The following is a 22,279-nucleotide window of genomic DNA, read 5'->3' as shown; positions in this document are numbered from 1 at the left end:
GGTCTTTGTCAGCCAATAGACCAGAGGCTAGTTTGCAGTTGTGTGACTTTCAAAGGTTGTTTGGGTTCAGTTATGGCGATGACATTATGCCATTACTCCCAACTCTCACTTCCTGTATATGTATAAACCAGTGATATACCAAGGAGAGAGCTAGGGGGTGTGGGGGGAGAAGAGGAGGGTAAGGGACTCTACCCAACGTGTGGGCCATAGTGAAGGTTTTCTTTCTTTTGTTTTTGTCTGCAGAAAAATTTTAAATAATAATAATAAAACTGGCCAAAAGTCACTTTTCTTTTTATTATTACGATGCCCTAATAGTTCCAAACAATGTCAGAAATAAAATACTCCTTCCTCATAGGGGCAGACTTTTAAGCTCCCCCACCCCCTTGGTACATGACTGGAATAAACAAGTACCAGGTGGTTAACATTATAAATCAGCAAGAGAGTTAAACAGAAAGCAAATGACTCTTGAGATAAGATAATTTTGTATGTATGTGGAGATGGTTCTGGGGGATTGAACCCAGGGTCTCAAGCATGCCAGGCAAATGTTCGACCACTGAGTTACACCCACAGCCAGATTTGTATGAATTTTTTAATCACAAAAACTCTTCTTTGTGAAATTTAGAGATAGCTGATCTGTGATGGACTTTTCTGGTTTTTTTTTTTTTTCAAGCTTTGTGTTTTGGTTACCTAATTGCTATTTAAAAACTACTCCAAGGGCTGGGATGAGTGGTAGAATGTTTAACAAGGTCCTGGGTTCAGTTTATAGCACCATGAAGCAAAAAAAAAAAAAAAAAAAAATCCTCCAACATTTTGTGCCTTGAAACAAGAAGCATTGGTTCATGATTCTGCCATTTTGGCAGGGCTCTGTGGGGATGGCTTGCCTCCACTTGTTTCACATGGTGTATGCCAAAGCTGGAACTTCCTAGAAGGTTTTTTCATTCCTATCTGCTGTCTTATATGAAATGTGGTGGATAGCTAGGGGTCAACCAGGCATCTCTGCCTCTCCACATGGCTAGCTTGGGTTTCTCAGCATGATGGTCTCTCTTGCCATGGTGGCTAGCTTTTCCTAGAGTCAAAGCAAAAGCCATCAGGTTTTCTTAATGTCCAGACTTGGAAGTGCTACAACATTATTTCTACCACATTCTATTAGTCAAAGCACTCACAGGGCTATCCCAGATTCAAGGGGAGGAAAATTGGATCCTACTTCCTGATGAAGAACATATTGTGGTGGCCATCTTTGGAAACATATCTCACATTGTTTTCTCTGTCACAACAAGGTATTGTGTGCTTTCACATACTGCCTTGAATGGTAATAAACCTTATCAAGCTGGAAAAAGGCATGTCTTTTTGATTTACAGAAAGTAGACCCTTATCATTGTTACTAACCTATGGTTCTTAATGAAAAGATGGTCTCTGCAAGGACTGTTAAGGAGAAACAAGAGATGGTGGGACTCCTAACACAGTGATGACATTTGAGAGAAAATATCAGAAGGGACCCTTCAATTCTGTGAGACTATTCAGTCCACAAATTACAGCCGTGTAACTTGTAAAGTCAAAACCCACCATATATTGGTCATTATCCTGAGTGTCAGACTAGTCTCTAAACTTTAATTTACACTCTTTAGAACTAGTATTGTTGGAAATGGACTGACTGCAGGATCCTTGTGAGGGGCAGTGTGAGAGTCTTTCAGGTACTATTATGTGTGTGATAGACTTCTTGAGAGCTGTCATACATTTCACCCAGGCCAGAGGATTCTTTCTCAGTCCAGACAGGATCCACAGGAGAACGGATAGGCCTCAACATGACTCCCTTGCCTTTGCCAGGCAGTTAATCCACCTATGTGTATTGAGCTTTGATTTGGAAACCATTTTCAAGCACAGTGTTTTATTTCCTGGCATGTAAACAGCACAGAGTTCATAACCTCCTTGGGTCCCATGAGCATTTAGGTGCAGGAGCTCTCGTAACTCTTCTTCATACAGGGTTCTTCTTTTCTGCCAGAGCAAAGGGCCCTCGAGGCTCCTGACCTCTTTTGTCTTCAGACCTAGACTGATGTCTTCTTTTACCTGGCTTTTGCCCTGAGCATAGGCACAAGCCAAAAGGCAAATCCCAGGGGCAAATTCCAGGGTACACAGGTGGGGTTTCTTGTCTTACAAAGAGGGTTGAGTGGGTCACAGGCATTCTGTGTATCTGGTATCCATTGTCCTGCCCGGGAGGGCCCAGAAGTGGGCTTTCCCCTGGCATGGTGTCTACTGGTTTACCCCCACACACAGGGCAACGCTACGCCCGACGCCCCTTCTCTCGCTCCCTTCCTCTTGCCCCGTCTGCGCGCTCGGGCTCCCAGCTTTGTTGCCCGGGCTTGTTCCTGACTCTGAGCGTCGCCGGGCCCCGAGCCAGGTCACGTGCGTTAGTGACATCCTCTCGCAGGGCGGCCCCGGGACCCCCGCGCCGCGGATTGGTGGGGCCGGACCTGGCGCGGCCGCGGGGCGGGGCGGGGCGGGCGGCCGGACGGCGGGCGGAGCGGCCGATCAGCTGTTCCCAGCGCTGCACAACAACAAAAGGACCTGGACGGCCGGCGGCGGCCAGGAGCAGCAACAGGAGGGCCGGAGCCGGCCCCGCGCCCCCGTCCTGGGACCCCGAGCAAGGCGCAGCCCGGCCCGCCGCAGCTACCTCAGCAGCCCCGCGCCGCGCCCGCCTGTCCCCGCCGCGCCGGCGGCGCCTTCCCGGCTTGCATCCCGCCGCGGCTCGGTCCACGTAAGTGCGGATGGGGCGGGGGCCGCTTCGCTACCCGCCTGCCTGCCTGCCGCCGCGGTGCGCACCGAGGCGGGCGCCCCGGCCCGGCCGAGCCCGGGCGCTGGGCGGCGGTTGGGTGTTTGGTTTCTGCCTCCTCCCCCGAGCCTGGCCTGTTTTCTTGGCCGCAGCGGAACCCCCCCCCCCGCCCTTTCTCCTCCTCCTCCTCGCTCCCTTCCCTTCTCTCCTCTCCTCCTCCTGCACTTGACAGTTGGATGGATGGATGATGGCTGATGGATGGGGCTGCCCGCTCGGGACCCGCGTCGGGGCGCGGGGCTCGGCAGGAGGGACGCATAGCTCCAGGGACCCCCGGCCCGGCGCTCCTCATCGCCTCTGCGTGCGCTCCGAGCACCGGGTCCCGCACAGTAGCCCTGGAAGCCCTGCGGGTACTGGAAACCCGCTCGGTTACCCTGAGACCGGCCCCTGCCTTAGTGTCCGCCTGCTAGCGGCCGGTCCTGTGACTCCACTTGACCTTACATAGCACTGACTTGCACCTGTGGAAAGAGCGCTTCACGTCCTAGTCATAATTTAAGTCCTAACCAATTTGATCACTGGCACTTAGTGAGCACGTAGTAGGTGCCAAATGCTACGATGAAAGCTTTAAGTAGATTATCCTCGATGGTCCTCCCACTGGCCCTAGGAAGCAGGCCCAACCATCCTATTTATAGAAAGGAAACTGTAGGTGCAGAGAGATTAAGTAATCTAAGGCCACACGGCCAACCAAAAGGAAATGGTGTTTGTTCACTATTTCAAAGTTGCAGGTGCATTTTACAGGCACTTCTTGGTTTTGATTGTATTTTCTGAGAACATCCGCTCAGTGCGTTAATTCCAGTTCAGCCCAGATTAAGGAGCTTTGTCCATCTGTAACTCCTAAAGTCTTGGGCCTTTCTAAATGCAAAACAGTTTTGAAAAAGGGGGGAAGTGATGACCGTAGGGTCACTGAATAAAGGTGATAACAAATGCCCCCAAGATCCTGAAATCACATGCTTGGTAACTGAGCCACTATAATTCTAAAAGCATAATTTTTTTGCTGGAACCAGGACCTACTCATTTCTGTGCCCAAGGTCTCTCTTGTTTTCTCATCCTATCTTTTGTTCTTTTCCCTCCCTCATATTTCTCTTGAGAATTGCCCTGCTTTCAGAATTCAAGGTTTAACAGGCTACAAATTACTACCTACTGCTGTCTTTGTCCACTGTCTTCAGGCAGTGGTGAGACATAGGGAAATAAATAACCTTCCTTGTAAGCTGATTGAATAGGCTCTGTATAGGTGGGACAAGAAAGAACTTTCTTGGCTTTGTTTTTCTTCCATTCACAATTGATTTTAAATGACTTCAGTCCCCATCTTTTTCTAAACTAGTTGAGGGTGATAGAAAGAAATTTAAGTCTCTTTTTCAGTGAACATGTGTAGTTTAGTCACCTGATTTTTCAAAACGGTCAAGGAGCCACAGCTGCACTCATCAAAGTTGTGTTTTTTGTTTTGGGGTTTTTTTTTTTAAAGTGTTGCTTTTTGGAGCCGCCTACTGGCAGCCAAAACCAATTGAAGTTCCTAGAACCAGAGTTGAGGCTGGGAGGAGCCTGAGAGAGTTTGTTCAGGAAAAGCCAGGGACTGGAATCCCAGGGATACATTTACTAATGCTTGCTCCACCTGTGTTAGCTCTGTCACTTTTGAGCAAGTTGCTTAATTTCTGAGCCTGTTTCCTCATCACAGGACAAATAAGTACCTCAACTCCCTGTTACATATGATGAGCATTCAGCAGATTGTAGCTCTAAATTATTATGTAGACGTTTTACAGATAAAAGCAGCTCAGAGCTAAAGGTGCTAAGTGACCTGCTCAGAGTTACACAACTGACTTGGAATAAGCTTGTTAATTTTACTGAACGCCTGCTATGAGCCAGTCACTATTCTAGATGTCATACACTTTATGCCTCACGTTGCACTGAGAAGTAGGTATTATAACTTGTTAAAGAAAACTGGAGTTCTAAGAGGTTACTAAATATGAGTTTACACATACTGCTGCAGCAAAGCCAAGACTTCCAGCAGAACAGGCTACCTCCAGTGCCAGCCTTCAGGTACCACACCACACCCCTCTTGCCTATCTCAACAATGAGAAAATAAATTATACTAATAGTATCTTAACTAGCAACTGCATTCTAACTTCTCAAACTAAAATACCCTTGCCCACAACTATTAAACTCAGTGAACTTTTCTGCCCACAAAGCCTTTCTATTCATGTTATAAGATGAAAAGCAGTCATGAGTTGGGCGCCAGTAGCTCATGCCTAAAATCCTAGCTACTCAGGCGGCTGAGATCAGGAGGATCATGGTTTGAGGCCAGCTCTGGCAAATAGTTGTGAGACCCTATCTCAAAAAACCCTTCACAAAAATAGGGCAGGTAGAGTGAGTGACTCAAGGTGAAGGTCCTGAGTTCAAGCCCCAGTACTGCAAAAAAAAAAAAAAGTCATGAGAAGATGTTAAGTAACAACTCAAGATACAAAATTGGGCATCCACTAGACTACAACTATGATAAAAAGAAACTTTATTTGTAAAAGAAAGAACTAGTAGAAAATGTACCAATATACTAATAATTGCAGCAAGGCAATGAATAATAACTGTTCTTTATTTATTTTCTAACCTTTCTTTGATGTGGTTTTGTTCATTTTATAATGAAAAAATATATAATTTGTTTTTAAGATGGAGGGTGGAAGTGCTGTGAGCCAATGGTATCTGGGAGAGCTGCCTTCACCCCTTCCTTGGCTGCAGATACTGTGTGTCTTCTCCCTACCTGGAGGGGCAGGTGCGGGCAGCTCCAGCTCCAGCTGGTGGCTGCCTCAGAGGACAGCAACGGGACCCCGCCAACCTCTCCTTCTTTGTTGAATTCTAGAGCTACAATTGTCAATTTGCTCGACTTGAGAGGCTTTCTCTGCAACTTTTGTGTGTGTGTGTGTGGGGGGGGGTACTGGAGTTTGAACTCAGGGCCTACACCTTGAACCACTGTACTAGCCATATTTTTGTGATGGGTTTTTTTGAGATAGAGCCTCATGGACTATTTGCCTGGGCTGACTTAAAATTGCAATCCTCCTGAGTAGCTAGGATTATAGACGTGAGCCACTGGCCCACCTGGAACTTTCATTTTAGTTTTACCATTGCCCTAGTGTTGTGACTGTCAAATAGTGACAGGCTGGGGGCGTGGCTCAAGTGGTAGAGTGCCTGTCTACCAAGCACAAACCTTGAGTTCAAACCCCAGGTCCACAAAAAGGGAGAGGAGGGGGCAGGAGAGAAGGGCTTTGCCTTCTAGCTCCAGGTAGACCCAGCCCCATCAAAAGTAGTTACTGTGCAGGGATAGTCTCTGGTTCATCAGTGGGAAAATAGCTTGCTCACTCTTTCTCTCTCTGTCTTTGTCTCTTCCCACCTCTGTGTGTGTTATGTGTGTATATGTACAGTGAGCTACATGTGTGGTTAAATTTTTCCAGTAGCCACATTAAAAAAGGAAAAAGAAACAGGAATTAATTTTATTAGTATATTTTAAGAAACTCAATATATCCAAAGTTTATGGCTTGAACATGTAATAAATATGAAAATTATTAACGAGATGGTCTGCTCTTTCACATATACACCAACGCGTGTCTCACACATTGTAAAGCCGTCTTCATGTGGCCGTCCCCTGAAGTGCTGCAGTCTGAACTTGGTCTCACAGTTGCTAAGCAGGCGCTGACTCACTGAGCCATCCTTCCAGTTCTTTTGCTTTTACTTTGTGTTTTAGGTTGGGTCTCATGCTAACTTTGCGGATGCTGGCCTTCACCTGTGATCCTCCAAGATAGGCCTCCTATTTAGCTGCGATTACAGGCCTGTTCCACCATTTTTGGCCTCACTGAAATTCTGATCTATATTTAGATGCCATAAAGTTTGAAGTCAAAAAAGTAAATTCACATACCATAGTTGCTACAGATGCAGTTGAAAGTTTTCCAAAATTGGACTCAATTATCAACTTTTAAATTTAAATGGGTTAAAATTAAATTTCAAAGTCTTGATGACAGTAGTCCCATTTCATATGCTCATTCCCCTAATGTGCCTGCCTGGTGGCTGCCTCACTGAACAGTTTTAGTGACACATAGAAAGCAGGGCTAAAGGAACTTTCCTTTGCGTAGTTAAAACACCCCCACCTCTTCATTATGTAGGGATCTGCCTGAGGCAGCCCTACATAATCAGCCCATTTTTCTGACGGCAAGACTGAGGCAAGAAGAGCTAAACTGTATAGTTCAGCCACCTGTTAGAGCTGGAGCCAGCACTGTTCCTGCTGTGCCCAGGCCAGCGATCCTTCACCCTTCCCCCCCAGACTCTGTTCTGTGTCCTTCCCACAGGTGTGTCATGTAAATGTCATCAGTGACTCAGGTGAAGTGAAAAATGAGCTGTTCCTCATCTCCTGGCAGAGCTTCTGCACAGGCTGCTCACCCGGGTTGGACACAGAGCGCCTGGAGGCACTTCTGAAGAACATGAGTTATGCTCCCTTAGAGTGCTCCTCTGGAGAGGCCTGTCCAATTGCAGGCTCCACACTGTGGGGTGGGGAACTGCAGCCAGGAGGGAGAGCTCAGAAGCTGGCACTGACCTAGCCTGGGCCTAGTGTCTTGCCCTCAGGCAGCATCACAGGTGGGGGACAAGGCATTATTCAAGAAAAACAAGGGGTCCCCTGTGGGGTGCCCCTCCTAGTGGGTCCACCTGCTTACCTGATGTAGAGCCAGAGTCCAGCCTCGTGCTCTGGGGAGTTGCGGATCTCCTCTCATCTGGCTCAGCAGACACAGGATCATATTTGGGGGCCAATATCTGCCTCCACAACCTAAGAGAAATGGGAAAAAGATTTTTTCATCCTGGTTTATAGCCTCAAAAACCTTCATTTACACCAGACCTTGTGATAGATGGATCATTCTTTGGGCTACAACTGTCACACCACAATTGATCAGGCAAGCTACACAGCCCACTTTCCTTCTTAATTTCTCTCGTGGAACACAGCTGAATTTGAGTCCTCCTAGTAGATCTCCAGTCTTCATAATTTGACCATACTGCTTTCCAGAAGGGTTCAGGAGGACTGGTTATACAAGTGATAACTTCCTGTTTATCTGCTGTTAATAATTAATGGCTGAGGATGATGAATTATGACTACAAAGTGTCTTGCTGTCATTTATTTGAAATATTTTACTCTTGTAGTAGTATGCCAAACAATTGTGACAGCCCATTTTATATGTGAGGCATTGAACCAGGAGTCTCACAGCTATGCAGCTCAATCTTCATGGCTGAAGATTGTTTATTTTAAAAGTGTAATGTCAAGAGCCCAAAGCTAGGGATTCGAGATTGATGCTTGTGATATTTCTATCACCCTCTTTGTATTGACAACTCCCAAGCCTGCACCCCTCCGAGACTACTTTCCTTAATTCCAAATACTCCACTGCCTACTAGACATCTCCAGTCATGCGTATTCCCTCAGATTCACCACATCAGCAACCTTCCTGATCCAGAGATCAGCTCAAACCTCCTGAGATCAGCTACTCCTCCTGAGTAGCTAGGATTTTAGGTGTGAGCCACTGGTGCCTGGCTGTGGCTGTTGTCTTGCTACATATCTCGGGATGTCCGTGAAGTTGCTATGTAGCCCAGGCTGGCCTCAAACTCAAAATCCTCACACCCCAGCCTCCCATGTGCTGTAATTACAGGCATGCATCATCACACCTGGTTTGTGGCTGCCTGGATCTTTTCTTTTTTTCAGTATGGGGTTTGAAGTCAGTTTCACACTTGCTATGTGGGTGCTGTACCACTTGAGCCACTCCACCTGCCCCATTTTTGTGTTTGGTATTTTCAGGATAGGGTCTCATGAACTATTTGCCTAGGCTGATTTTGAACCGAGATCCTGCTGATCTCTGCCTCCTGAATATCTAGGATTATTCTGCCTGGATGTTGAAACGGAAGGTACCACATTCACACACATCTGTGTGCTTCCATAGTGTTCTTTTCTTCCCTCGCCCCCCCATTCCTGATCTTCTCAGCCATTTACTGCAGGAGTGTACCTAGAATGGTCTGAGAACTCCCTAATATTACAGCTTTCAGCACTACAAATGATGCATAATGGGTACTAGTGAGTATGTGTAGAATGACACTTGCCATGGACAGAGAATTTTGTGCCAGTTACCTAGTAAAGCCATGTTGCCTGTGTGATCTCATTTAATAAGGGAGACTGATTGTAGGAGGTGGTTTTGGCAGAATGCTGAAGAGACAGCAGGTTGCTTAAACTAGAAATGAGAGTGATGGAGGACAGAAGGTGGGTTTGAGCTACATGTACAGCATGTCCACAGGACTTGCTGGTAGTTTGGACGAGGGGCTGAGTGGGTAGCCGAGGGTTAGTGGGAGGCAGCAAAAGTAGTCAAGAGCAATTGCTAGATTTTCTGCCTTAATAACTGCTCAGGCTGCTGCTACTTATTGAGAAGGGGATGGAGGGCAATGTGTAGGAATACATTCATGGGGAAAAATGTAAAGTTCTTGATAGGTGTTCAGTTGTATATGCTATCAGAAAAATTAGGTAAAAATGGGTATATTAATCTGGAACTCAAGTAAGCTGAGTTCTTCACTTATAACTCACCAGAACTCCCCAAGGTAAGAACTCTTACCAGTTGAAATTGTGTACCTTCCTAAATCTTAAAGTAAATGGAGAGCCAGGATTTGTGCCCTGGCAGGCACAGTGAATCCAACACCCACCTGCTGAGCCACTACACAAGGAATTGTGTCTCCAGTTCTGGTTGCTACCTGCTCAGTTTTCTATAATGTAAATTTCTTCATGCCAGCTGAAGGAATTGTTTTGAAAACCAAAATATGCTGTTTATAAATTTTTAATGTAATTAGGTATCCTTAAAGTCATATGCAGGAAGTATAGAACAGAAAGGAAAGTAAGTCAGAGAAGATGAGGGCCTGGCATATGATGACCATTATTCTGGAAGCCAGACACTGTTGCCAGGTTCATTTCAATACTACTGGGCAACTGAGTATCATATAACAAGACTGTTAATATATAATTTTGTTCTTCTACTTACAGAAAATGGGTATTACAGTTTGAAATACATCATTCACATTCATGTTACAAAACCATAGACATGAAAAAAACCTAACTCTTTATTTCACAGTATAGGTTTTTGTTGTTTTGTTAGACAGTCTTGCTGTGTAGCCCAGTCTGGCCTTGAACTCTTGATCCTCCTGCCTTGGCTTCCTGGAAGGAGTGCCACCACACCTGGCACATTGTTAGATATTTACTGGTTGCATTTAAGTACTCAGTTTACGATGTTTTGCAAATAAGAAAGGTTGTATGTGTCATGTTTGACTCTGCAGGAGGGGAAGAGCTGTAGAAGGCTAAGGCTTAGGCTTTTTTATAAGGGCATGTGTGTGTGTGTATTTGTAAAACATACACTGATTGGAAATAACCCTCTTTTTCTGTTTTATTTTAGGGATAATGACTGTTCTTGCTTCTCACCTAAGTTGAATAAGCACCCTGTGCACTTTAATCTCCTGTCCGAGCCATCAGGCCAACTAAAGACAGGGTTTAGAAATCTCAGCTATAAAGACATCCAGCCAAAGTCTCAGTCTTGCCTTAACAATGTTCCAGAGGCTGAATAAAATGTTTGTGGGCGATGTCAGTACTTCTAACCAAGAGCCAGAATTCAGTGAGAAGGAAGATGATGAATGGATTCTTGTCGACTTCATAGGTAAGGTATACCCAGCAGTTAATCTTCACAACATTTACTTTTAAGCCTTAAAAGTAAATACACAAGAATTTTTCTTAAAAAAAAATTCAGGAATCATTTTGTGCCAGATGACGAGTCACTGAAATTGACGTCAGCCTTTCCAGTTTTGCAACTCATACAGCCTGATCCAGTCAGGGGCACTTTAATAGGAAACCCTCACATTAAACATGCATTAAAACATATGGTCCATTATGTTTTTTCAGCAGAATAGAAACAGTCCCAAACCCCCTTCTGCAAACTCAATGTAATCCACTACACACACACAAACACACACACACACACAGAAATTATTTTAAAGTCATCATGAGTGAATATAAATGGTTTTTTCTGCACTAAAGAGAGGGATGTAAGCATCAGCTAATCGTATTATCTCTCCTTTTTCTGTGCTGTGAATTTGATGGGTGGCTCTGTTATGGCTGCCCAATGTGAAAATTATCCTCCCATGGGACGTTCAACATGCATCTGAACTATGACGTGGACTACGATCTAGACACTTGCACTGGTTTCTCAGCAGAAGAAGATGAAGAGGAAGAAGACGACATAAGTGAAGAGTCACCTGCAGAGCACCCTTCAGTTTTCTCCTGTTTACCTGCATCTCTGGAGTGCTTAGCTGATACAAGTGATTCCTGCTTCCTGCAGTTTGAGTCCTGTCCAATGGAGGAGAGCTGGTTTATCACCCCTCCCCCATGTTTTACAGCAGGTGGATTAACCACTATCAAGGTGGAAACGAGTCCTATGGAAAACCTTCTCATTGAACATCCCAGCATGTCTGTCTATGCTGTGCATAACTCCTGCCCTGGTCTTAGTGAGGCCAGCAGTGGGACTGATGATGCTCATAATTCAAGTAGTCCCAGGTATGTTGCAAGTATTTTACTCCAAAGCAGTCTGCTAAGCATGTATTTTATTTCTATGATAGTTCACAGCTAAGGCTTTAGAAGACAGAAAAATAATCTTGTTAGAAATTATAAAAGCATGTACATTAGTGCACAAGTGATCAATGGTATTAAAAAAAAAAACAACTGTTCAGGGCTGGGGGGTGGCACATGCCTGTAGTACCAGCACTCAGGAGGCTAACGCAGTAGGATTACAAGTTTGAGGATTATAAGCCTGAGCTTCATAGCAAATTCCAGACCAATCTGATCTATATGACAACAAAAAAATCCCAGTGTTCGTTTTAAATTTTTTTGAAAAGTTAGTTGTAGTATGACCCCAGTAATACAGTAAGAGAGCTATCTCATTTATAAAATTCTGCTACTGAAGAGAAATAAAAGACTGACATTTCTGCTCAGATCTTAGGACATAATTTTGCACGTAATAGACTGAATAATTTAGGGTGTCAGATTCAACTAGAATAGTATATCTTAACCTAAAACTCATACTTTCTTACACACATCCCTAGATAGTTCACATTAAATCATGCTTAATCTTGAAAACCTAAGAAATATTAAGCAGAAAGGACAATTTTATCAAAACATTTGCTCAAAGAGTTGTCTTGTGCCTTGAAGAGGAAAGGTTTCACACCAGAATGTTTCGTTGTTGTATGAGGAACCTGGGTTGTTGAAGTGCCCTGTTTGAATGGCAGGTGGATGAGGACCTGGCAAGTTCAGGGAGAGTGTTCAGTCAGTGAAGATTAGGATGTTCCAAGTTAAACCTCCAGACATTCTGTGGCTGTTACCAAGAGAACATATCCAGGGAATATATTTGAGATTGCTCCCACCAGTGAAATAAAGCCCTAACATCATTTTTTTTTTTTTTTGTGGTACTGGGGCTTGCACTCAGGGCCTAAACTTCAAGCCATTCCACCAGGTCTTTTTTGTGATGGGTTTTTTCAAGATAGGGTCTCACGAACTATTTGCCCAGGCTGACTTTGAACCACGATCCTGATTTCTGCCTCCTGGGAGCTAGGATTACAGGCATGAGCCACCGGCGCCCGGCTCCCACCATCATCTTAATCAGCTCAGAGACCAGCTAGTCCATCATGTACTTCAGTGGAATGTTTTCTGTAATATTAAAGCACTTTGGGACTGGGTGCCAGTGGCTCACGCCTGTAATCCTTGCTACTCAGGATGCAGAGATCAGGAGGATCACAGTTTGAAGCCAGTCCAGGAAAATAGTTCATGAGACCCTATCTCGAAAAAACCCAATACAAAAACAGGGCTGCCGGAGTGGCTCAAGTGGTAGAGTGCATGCCTAGCAAGTGTGAAGCCCTGAGTTCAAACCCCAGTATCCTTCCTCCCACAAAAAAGGCACTTTGGGAACATCAGCACTGACTTATTCTCTTAGGTCAAGATACCAGGTGAATTTGGATTTTTTGGAGCACTGCAGAATATTCTTATGATTAGCACTGTCCTAAGGGCACTTGTTTCCTGCTTGCCAACTATAAACAAGGAAGCTCTTCAATTTAGCTTTACCAGAGTTGGCTGCACTCTCAAGTCTCAGTATTATAGATGACGTTTTACAAGGCTAAACATACTTCATTTTGCCTATACCAAAACAGGCATAGACCAGGTAAGATCTTTGGTGGGAAATGGCACTTTATTCAGCCCCATAATTTTGTCAAGAGTCAACACTTCAGGCATTCCAAGAAAAATTTAAAATGTTAAATGAAGTACATTTTGGAGGTGGTATTGATTTGTTTTATACTTGCTTTAAATTCTTAAGTTCTTAAAAATTCTTCCCTCTTAATTCTGATCTTACCTCAGAGGAATCCACTCAAGAATTTAGAATAGTTTAAACTTACTGGTACTTCTATATTTACTTCTCAGTGTTTAAAGTGCGTATGTGTGTGCCATTGGCAGCTTTGTAAAATAACGTACTGTTACAAGAGCAGTACATATGTATTGCAGAAAATGCAAATACGTAAAAATTTTCAAACCTGAAATGACCCAAAGACAAATCCTATTAACACTCAGGATATAGCCTTCCAGATTGCCTCTGTATGTGCCCACACATACACACTTTTAACCCAGTGGGATCACACAGTATGCACTATTTTATAGCCTACTTGTTCCACCATTTCACGTCAGTGACTTTTTAACTTTATCAACTTCATATTCAGATTTTCTTAGAGAACCAAGCTTATCCAAACGCATCCAATCCAGGACCATGCATGCACTTGCTGTTACATGTTTTCAGTTTGAGGCAGTGAGAAAGTTGTCTCATATTTTATTTTTGCATTCATAGACTATAAATGTAACTTATGGGAGAGTTAAACAAATAGGTACTTTCCCATAAATAAACTGCCAAAAGAATACACTGAACTTTATACTAATTCTTTCTGTGCATAAGAAAGTCTTGCTAGTAATTATAGTTTTATAATAGTAACTAAATTTGTTTTGTTTAAACATCTTTATTTTTGGATTTGAAAGTCTTGTAAGAAAGGCCCACTTAGGGGGCTGGCAGAGTGGCTCAAGTGGTAGAGTGCCTACTTAGCAAGCATGAGGCCCTGAGTTCAAACCCCAGTACCACCAAAGAAAATGGAAAGGCCCATAGGGATGAGTGTGGTAGAGCACATCTGTAATCCCAGGATTGGAGAAGCTGAGTACTGGGAGTGTAGTTCAGTCGTAGAACATCTGCCTAGCCTGCATGAGACCCTGGGTTCAATCTCCAGTAAAACACACACACACACACACACACACACACACACACACACATATGCAGAGAGAGAGAGAGAGAGAGTGAGTGAGAGAGAGAGACATAGAATCAAGCATTACCAAAATTAGGAGGATAACTACGTAGTAAACATCTGTTTTCTGAGCAGGCAATAAAACATGTATTTCAAAAGTTACATTGCTTCCATTCTGTCTCCTCGGGATACTTTTTACCACAAGTAAAAAGTAAGATGCTTCACAATTGCAATGGGTTTCAGAGTGCTAAGTTTTATTGCATTTTAGCATTTATAAGTACTGTTTGTGAAGGTTATGAGCTGTTAACAATCTTAAGTGATATGTGTATCATTAATGACACATAGTAAATCAGTTTTAATAAAGAAAAGTTGACCCACGTCCTAACAGTAAAACTAAAACAGCATTTTAAATCTTGCTAGTGATTTAATAGTTCACCATTTAACATTTGTAGGGCCAGGAAAAGCTGCTTATAAGACTCACGGGCACAGAGTAAGTACATTCAATTTGAGACTGTATGATCTGTGTTATCTATCAGTCTGCGCAGCAGGCTAGGGACGCAAATGCCCGCCTTTAAAGAACCACTTTTTTATGCTAACTTCTCCTAGCCTCCTTCCTTCCTTTTTAAAAAATTTCTTTCCTCCCTTGCTTCCTTCCCTTCTCTCCTCCCTCCCTCCTTCCTTTCTTTCCTTACGCTAGTGGATTGAACCCAGGGGCTCTCGTGCATGCCAGGCAAGCTTTCTACCACTGACCTACACTCCCAGTTCTCCATTAGTTTCTTAACAGAACATGTTTTAATTCTACTTTAAGTGTGTATGTGTGTGTATGCGGGTGTGTTTTAAAAGATAATAGTGTTTTCCTCAAGTGATTTCAGGTAGACTATGTAACTGCCCTTAAATAAAATAACTTTAAAATCTTAAAATTTGGGCTGGGAATGTAACTCAGTGGGCGAGCACTTGCCCATCACGCACAAGGACTGGGTCTGCTCTCTAGCCCTGCCAAAAAAACTCTCTGTATGTTTTATGTTAATATAGTTTAGATCATCCTACTCCACTAGTTTTAATGTAGAAAACATGCAATAACCATACTGTGTGTAGCCATATCTTAAGATCACGTGTTCCTGGAGGGTCTTTAAACATTACTGTGTAAATGCCATTCGAAAACGTGCTTGTTGTGATACAAATAAAAACTTACGAAGCCAGCCTGGATGCCAGTGGCTCACGCCTGTAATCTTAGCTACTTGGAAGGCTGAGATAGGGAGAATCATGGTTAGAGGCCAGCCCAGGCAAATAGTTCATGAGATCACATCTCCAAAGTAACCAGAGCAAAAATGGACTGGAGGTATGGCTTAAGTGTAGAGCATCTGCTTTGCAAGCACAAAGCCTTAAGTTCAAACTCCAGTCTCACAAAACAAACAAAAGAACAACAACAAAAGAACCTTATGAATTGCTTTCTATAAGCAGTGGTTTCTTACCTAGAAAATGTTAAATCAGTGGAATTTCCTTATATGTATTTCTGTGAAATACAGAGATTTTAAATGTTTCCTAGCACATTTTACTTGTAGACATAAAGTACCTGTGAAGATGCTATTGGTATAATATTTTCTGATCAGTGTAATTTGGGAATTAAAATGTTTTCTTTTTAAGATGATGATGAGAATAAAAATAGATAATATTTGCACAAGAGTTGGCATATGCTGATATTCAATAGATACTAGTTCCCCTCCCAGAAAAGTTTACTTAAGTTCACTCAAATAGTCTACTTAACTGTTTCTGGACTACATGGCATGTTTCTATTAAAAGTTGACTTGTTGGCCAAATGTGGTGCTGCATGCCTGTAATCCCAGCATGAGAGGCTGGAGGAAGAGGATCACCAATTTGAGGCTAGCTTGAGCAATTTAGCATGACCCTGTCTCAAAAAAAAAAGAAAAACGTTTGTTTCTCCCTTCCACCACTATCAGTCAGTGTGGTCACAGAATATAAATTTGACTGTCATCAGACACTAAGCTGTTATCCAACCATGAACAAACGAATGTGGCAAACTCAATTGCTGAGTAACTTTTTCAGTTGTCTAATACCTCCCACTCTTCTCTGTTTCAGAGTGGAAGCTGAAGGTGAAGTGGGGCAGCACCTTCACTGCTACGTTGCAGCCCTTGCTGCTCATGCAACTTTTCTGCAACAGCCCAAGAGCTTCCGCCCTTCCCAGTGGATAAAAGAACACAGCGAAAGACAGTCTCTGAACAGAAATAGCCTTCGTCGCCAAAATCTTACCAAGGATTGCCACTCCCGGCAAGTGAAGCACAATGGCTGGGTGGTTCACCAGCCCTGCCCACGGCAGTACAATTACTAAGAATTTCAAGGTTTGCTGGTTGGTGTCTGTTGGTTCGTGCATGTGTACGTGGAGATGCATGTTTGCACGATGATAATGCTGTCCCTTCACAGCCAACTGCTGACTGGTCACACTGGCGAGAGTGTTTAGACACTGTCTTAAAGCCAGATTTCTATGCTGTGCTTCATGTAATGCCTTTCTCCTAACACTTACTCTTTTTTTTTTCTAGACTTTTTCAGAATATTTTTGGAAACATATCAATACAATTACAGTGTTTGGTGTTTGGGGATGTCTTTAAATCTGGTTAAGGTGTACATGAGTTAATCAGCATCTTAAAGATGTTTCTCCCCCCAAGTACAAGAATAGGCATCTTTCAGTTTCATTTTATTTTGTATTACTTAATCAATCTTTTGAGTAAGCAAAAATTTATTCTCAGGGTCAGCCATACACTTTATTGACCAGTACTTGATAATCTTTTCTGTATATAACGAGTACATTTTACACACTAACATGAGCATTAACAGGTGATAGTTGCCATGGATACAATGGAATTATGGCTGGACTTTCTTTTGAAAGAAAACTTGATATATTTCTGTATGTATGGTTTTCTCCAGATTAGTCATGAGTTCATTGTGGAATTCAGGTACATTAAGCTTCAGTGAATAGTACATTCAGTAATTTTATGACTCCATGATGTGGTACAGATATTACAGGTGTCATGGACAAAAGAACTTGTCTTGTGTGCAGAGGGAAGAAATTAGACCTGTGAAATTCATTTGGAATCTTCATGTGTATAAGTAACTCATTAGTCCAGTTTTTAAATTGTTTGCATTCTTTCCTGCCATCTCTGCCTACTCCCCCTCACATCATCTGTAAATTCAAAAGTACTTGTCCAGGCACCTGAGTGACTTAATATTTCTATCTGTCCATGAGAAAAGGGATAACAGTAGATAATCCTCTGACATGGAGCCCGTCTTCCCAAGGGACATGCAAGGGAGAGGAAGTTTCTGGTGATGTCTTTTCATAGCACCAAAGTGAAGTGACAGGTTGGTTTCCCTCAGTTTTCATTTTAACTTCAGGCAAAATCTTTAACCACTTTGGCCTCTATTTCCTCTACAACAGGGGGTAATATTTACCTCCCTCACAGTTGGAAGGACTATATACTGATTGGAAGTGGGGCTATCCAGAAATGAACCTTGCATGAACGACCAAGGGCCTTTCTACTGAACCTAGTGGTGGTGAGGCTGTGGCAGTTTTTCGGCCACAATTGTTCTTCACAGTGTTGGTGCTAATGAGGCCAGGGCGCAGGGTTCGACTCACATAGGCCAGTTAACTCTACACAGAGGAAAGTCTATTTTCTTACCTCTAGTCAGTCACTTTACTTTTTTAGCAGTTGTGAGGGGTTTTGCTGAGCCATCCACACTCTCACCAACTTCCTCAGAAATTAACTGAATACATTTCTAGTTCAAAGCACATTGTACTGACAGAACAGTAGCATTGCCTGCATAATCAGTTTATTTTTCCGTCTCCTCGGCAACCCTAATTCAATGAGCACACGTGTGTAAAATGCTTTCAAAAAGAAAAGCAGCAGGTAGTTTTGTGAAGTAGATTACATTACTCAGTGACCCTGCAGCAGCTTGATGTGGGGAGACCTGACAGACTTTCAGGAACGAGCTGTGCTCCTTCCTGACTAGGCCAGGGCAGGCAGAGTTGAAAGAGGTCAAATGGAGTTAGATGGTGGTTTAGGTTTATCTTCACTGGCTGTGATAAAGTGCCAGGATGTCTCCTTAGAACAAGAATCTAGGTCCCTTTTCTTCCCTTATCCCCCTTCCCTATTAACTCTCCCTTTTATTTATTTGTTTTCTAATTAGGGGCCAAGTTTGTAAAGTTTTGTCAAACTGAGAAGTTATTTGTTACTACTTGTGTTTACGAGAGTTGGGAGATGAGGTAGTTTTCATGAAGGTGTGTATGTTTTACACCATGTCTGTTCTAGGGCCATACATTTGTAACTTGAAAATAGACCAGCTAAATGTCTTCTGGATGTGAGCCTCTGAAAACATGGGGCCTCTTGTCTTACACCGCATGCAGGTTACTAGTACCTCACCAGCTAGAAGTTCAGCCATGGGAATTTGTTTGGCAGTGTGAACAGATTTGTATATAAAACTGCAAAGGTCTTTTTTTTTTTTCATTACTACTTTTTTTCAGATTTCTTGATACCTTAAATACATTTATATCTCTATCAGTTACTGACTTTTTGTTTGGCTTATCTGGGCCTAGTTTTTTATGCTTTGTTCCTGGAAAACAAAAAAGTGTTGTCATGGGGACATTTTTTTTCAGGGTTAGGATTACCATGCCATCTGTGATAGCTCACTGTGGTTTCTGTGTCAGTATCTAAGGTTTCTGTCTAAAATCGGCACATGTAAGAGTTGAAGAAAATGGATACATAGTTCAGTTGAAATTTTTTGGTCATTAGATGTTTCTTAGGCATCTATTGTGTATAAGACACAAGGCCAATAATAAAGCAGAACAATGTTGACCTGTTAAGTATTTTTTGAAACATGGCCAAAATGCATTTTATGAGTTGACTTGCTGTTTTTATTATTGTAACTGTTAGTGTCTTACAATGTTCTTTAGTGCATATTACTTAAAAATTCAAGCAGTAAGAAATAAGACCCCTCTGAATTTAGTAGCACTGACCATTTCTGAACTGATAACATAGAATGTGACTTGGAACAAGTCTAGACTATGTGGTGTGTGTTGGCAGTGCTTCACTAGTGAGCTTCTGAGCTTTTACCGTACACCACATTCTTCAAAGTTTGATTTGCTAATAAAACATTTCAGAATGTATTATGAGTAAATATGTTTATTACTTTTTCTTCCTTGGCTGATTGGGTTAGTTCTGCACTGTGAGTTGAAAACTGGCCATCCATTATTTATCTTTCCTGGCAATGGATCGGAATGGGTGGGTGGGATTTGCAGAGATGCACACGATTGGACTTCTGACTTCCCATTGCAGGGAGCTGTTTGTTTGTTTCAATATTAATTTCCTGTATATGTTTCCAACTCTCATGCAAATTGTTCGTGTTTACATACCTTCTCTGTTTTATCAGTTCTTTAATTTTAGCCAGAAGATAGTTTACTTAAAATTTGAGAGGGCCATTCAGCAATTCCTATTATTTTTGCTTCTCAAATCTGTATAGTACACTGGTTTATAATCTTTGTTTTTGTTGAAATTGGAATTTCTTTGCTATTTCTCTTCCTCCTCAAGTAAACATATTGTCATTATATACTGTAAGAAAAAAGAGCAGGAAAAAGTATCTTCATTATCCTCATTTTCTTTGAGTTGAACATAAACAAAAAAACAAAAAAAAAAAGAAAGAAAAATGAAGGACTCCAACTAGAAGATAGACATTTACACCTAAATACATTAGTGGAAAAGTTTCTAAGCATTAGTTTTTGTTTTAGCATCAGTTACGAGACTGCTCCTTATACTGGGAGATACTAGTATATCTTTGTAATGTTACCTTGAAATTAGCTTTTTATTTTACAAGGCCCATAAATAATGGTTAAACTCTTTAAAATTGGGCTCCTATAATAGATGGTTTCACTGCCATCAGCATGCTGATATATTATAAATGGCATCTCTATCTACTCATTGTAGTGCTTAAATTTTTATATAAAACGCTTTATTTAGAAAACCTACATGATACAGTGGGTTTGGCCTTACCACGTACCAATTTCACTTGAAATTTGACACCAATTAAAGGTGTAGGTGGAAGAAGGCACACAGATAAGTTTATCTTTTCTTATGTGCAACAGTGTCCTTTATGTGGGAGGAGAAGTTACTACTCAGAGGAAAGCAGCTCAAGTGAATAATGTTTTGTGTATCATTGAGAATATTCCTTGTGACATTTATAATTGTTAAGTGCCCAGTTTGGCTCTATGTTTGCCTGAAGTTTTAGTATTGTTTGTTTTCTAGGTGGACTTGTGTAAAAACCAAACCAGTGTTTGGAGAGGTTAGATGTGTGTATTTTCAGGCTTCAAGTGTGTGAGTGGTTTTGTTTCCTTTTTGGTTGTGTTTTCCTCCACAGGTTTGAATTTTAATCAATAATTGTGTGTGTTATATTTTAAGAAGTGGCTTTATTTTTTCCTCAAGTAAAATTGTGAACACATTTGCTTTCAAGGGCAGGGCATCGGTTCTAGAGACTGAAGAGTATTGTCGATTGTACTATGTGCCTTCTTAATGTGTTTCTAGACACATATTTTCATCAACTTGAAAACTCAAAAGGGACATTTGGTTCGGTTATATACTGTACATCAATCTATGCATAAATGGCAGCTTGTTTTCTTGAGCCACTTTCTTAATATTTTTTGTTTTTATAGAAATTTTTTATACTGATTGGTTCATAGATGGTCAGTTTTATACAGAGTGAACAATACAGCACTTTGCCAAAAATAAGTGTAGCATTGCTTAAACATTGTACATTAACACCAGTTCTTTGTAATTTAGGGTCAGTGGTGCATTTTGCACTGCCTAGAGTTCTGGTTTTTTATCTGTCAGTAAATAAAATGTCCTTTAACTTCAAGTGTCAGATTCTTTTATTTTTATGTTTCTGGTCATTAGTATTGAAAGTTAAGTACAATTTAACTTACAATGCTTGCTGTTTCATTTTGCTTACACAGTTTTGCTTGTACAAAAGATGTGTTCAATTTGTACTTTCCTTTTAAAAAGTGTGGTGGTGCACACCTATAATCCCAGCACTCAGGAGTCTCTGAGGCAGGAGGATCACCAGTTCAAGATCAGCCTGTACTATATAGAGAGACCTTGTCTGAAAAAAAAAAAAAAAAGTTTGTGTAAAATTCATATATTAAGGTTTGGGGTTTTTTTCATCTAAAATTAGTAATCATGGGGTGAGGGAGGATAAAGGAGAATGATGAAGGGGAGAATTCAACTATGGTATCTTGTAAGAACCCCCAGTACAACAATAATAAAATTATTAACTATTTAAGTGAACAGGAACTTGAGGATGATTCCCCTAACCAGTAGTTTTCCTCCAACCAATCTATTTTAAACAAATACAGAATTCAGTGCAGTGTTTCTTAGCCTTTTTGATGCTAGCTAGCTTGGCAAATTCTCAATCTTCTGCCAGGAAAGATGGAGACACAATCTTACAGAAAACTTAGGACAATATGGCCTTCCCCAGTGACACTAATGCTTGCTACTGGGAAGTAAACTTTCAGAGCACTTGAACAGGAAGCCAAAGAGTAACTCCCACATGAATGACTATGACCTATCACAAGACAGATTTTTTTTTTTCTTTTGGTGCGACTGGGGTTTGAACTCAGGGCTTTGAGCTTACAAAGCAGGTACTCTAGCACTTGAGCCACATCTCCACCACATTTTGCTCTGGTTATTTTGGAGATGGGGTCTTGCAAACTATTTGGGCTAGCCTCAAATCATGAACCTCCCAATCTCAGCCTCCCAAGTAGCTAGGATTACAGGCGTGAACCATGGGTGCCCAGCTACAGGACAGATTTTTATTCTCTCTGAATCTCTTAGCTAAGAAGAGTGGGCAGATGTAAGGAGGAGCCTTTCTGACCTGTCTGCTCTGCTCACCTCCAAGCTCAAGTTGACCTGAAGGTGGGACTTGCTTCTATGCTTGAGCTGCCTAAGGGCTGCTGGAGAAAGACCACACACTTGGGATCGGGCCATTAGACATGGGGGCCACAAGCCCAAGTGCCACTGTTTGGCAGTCCTTGTGCGCAGG

The 22,279-nt window shown here is 42.1% G+C and overlaps 1 protein-coding gene across 3 annotated transcripts; it reads left to right on the top strand.

The window, feature by feature from the left end:
- Positions 1–2,525: 2,525 nt before the first annotated feature.
- Positions 2,526–21,097, top strand: Tp53inp1 (tumor protein p53 inducible nuclear protein 1). 3 transcript variants are annotated; one of them, XM_074068873.1, is made up of 5 exons: positions 2,526–2,752; positions 10,264–10,521; positions 11,051–11,414; positions 14,638–14,675; positions 16,283–16,422. In XM_074068873.1, exons 2-4 carry the CDS (start codon positions 10,413–10,415, stop codon positions 14,657–14,659), a joined length of 495 nt encoding a protein of 164 aa, XP_073924974.1. In that variant the 5' UTR covers positions 2,526–2,752; positions 10,264–10,412; the 3' UTR covers positions 14,660–14,675; positions 16,283–16,422. The 3 variants fall into 3 exon arrangements, with proteins under 3 accessions (XP_073924974.1, XP_073924973.1, XP_020033817.2); XM_074068872.1 differs by lacking the exon at positions 14,638–14,675 and having other exon boundaries at positions 2,528–2,752; positions 16,283–21,097; XM_020178228.2 differs by lacking the exons at positions 2,526–2,752; positions 14,638–14,675 and having other exon boundaries at positions 10,246–10,521; positions 16,283–21,097.
- Positions 21,098–22,279: the final 1,182 nt, after the last annotated feature.

The sequence above is a fragment of the Castor canadensis genome, chromosome 3 (assembly GCF_047511655.1).
Source record: "Castor canadensis chromosome 3, mCasCan1.hap1v2, whole genome shotgun sequence".
Classification (NCBI taxonomy): domain Eukaryota; kingdom Metazoa; phylum Chordata; class Mammalia; order Rodentia; family Castoridae; genus Castor; species Castor canadensis.
Note: the sequence above shows the minus strand (reverse complement) of the source record. Positions and strands in the feature narration are given on the sequence as shown.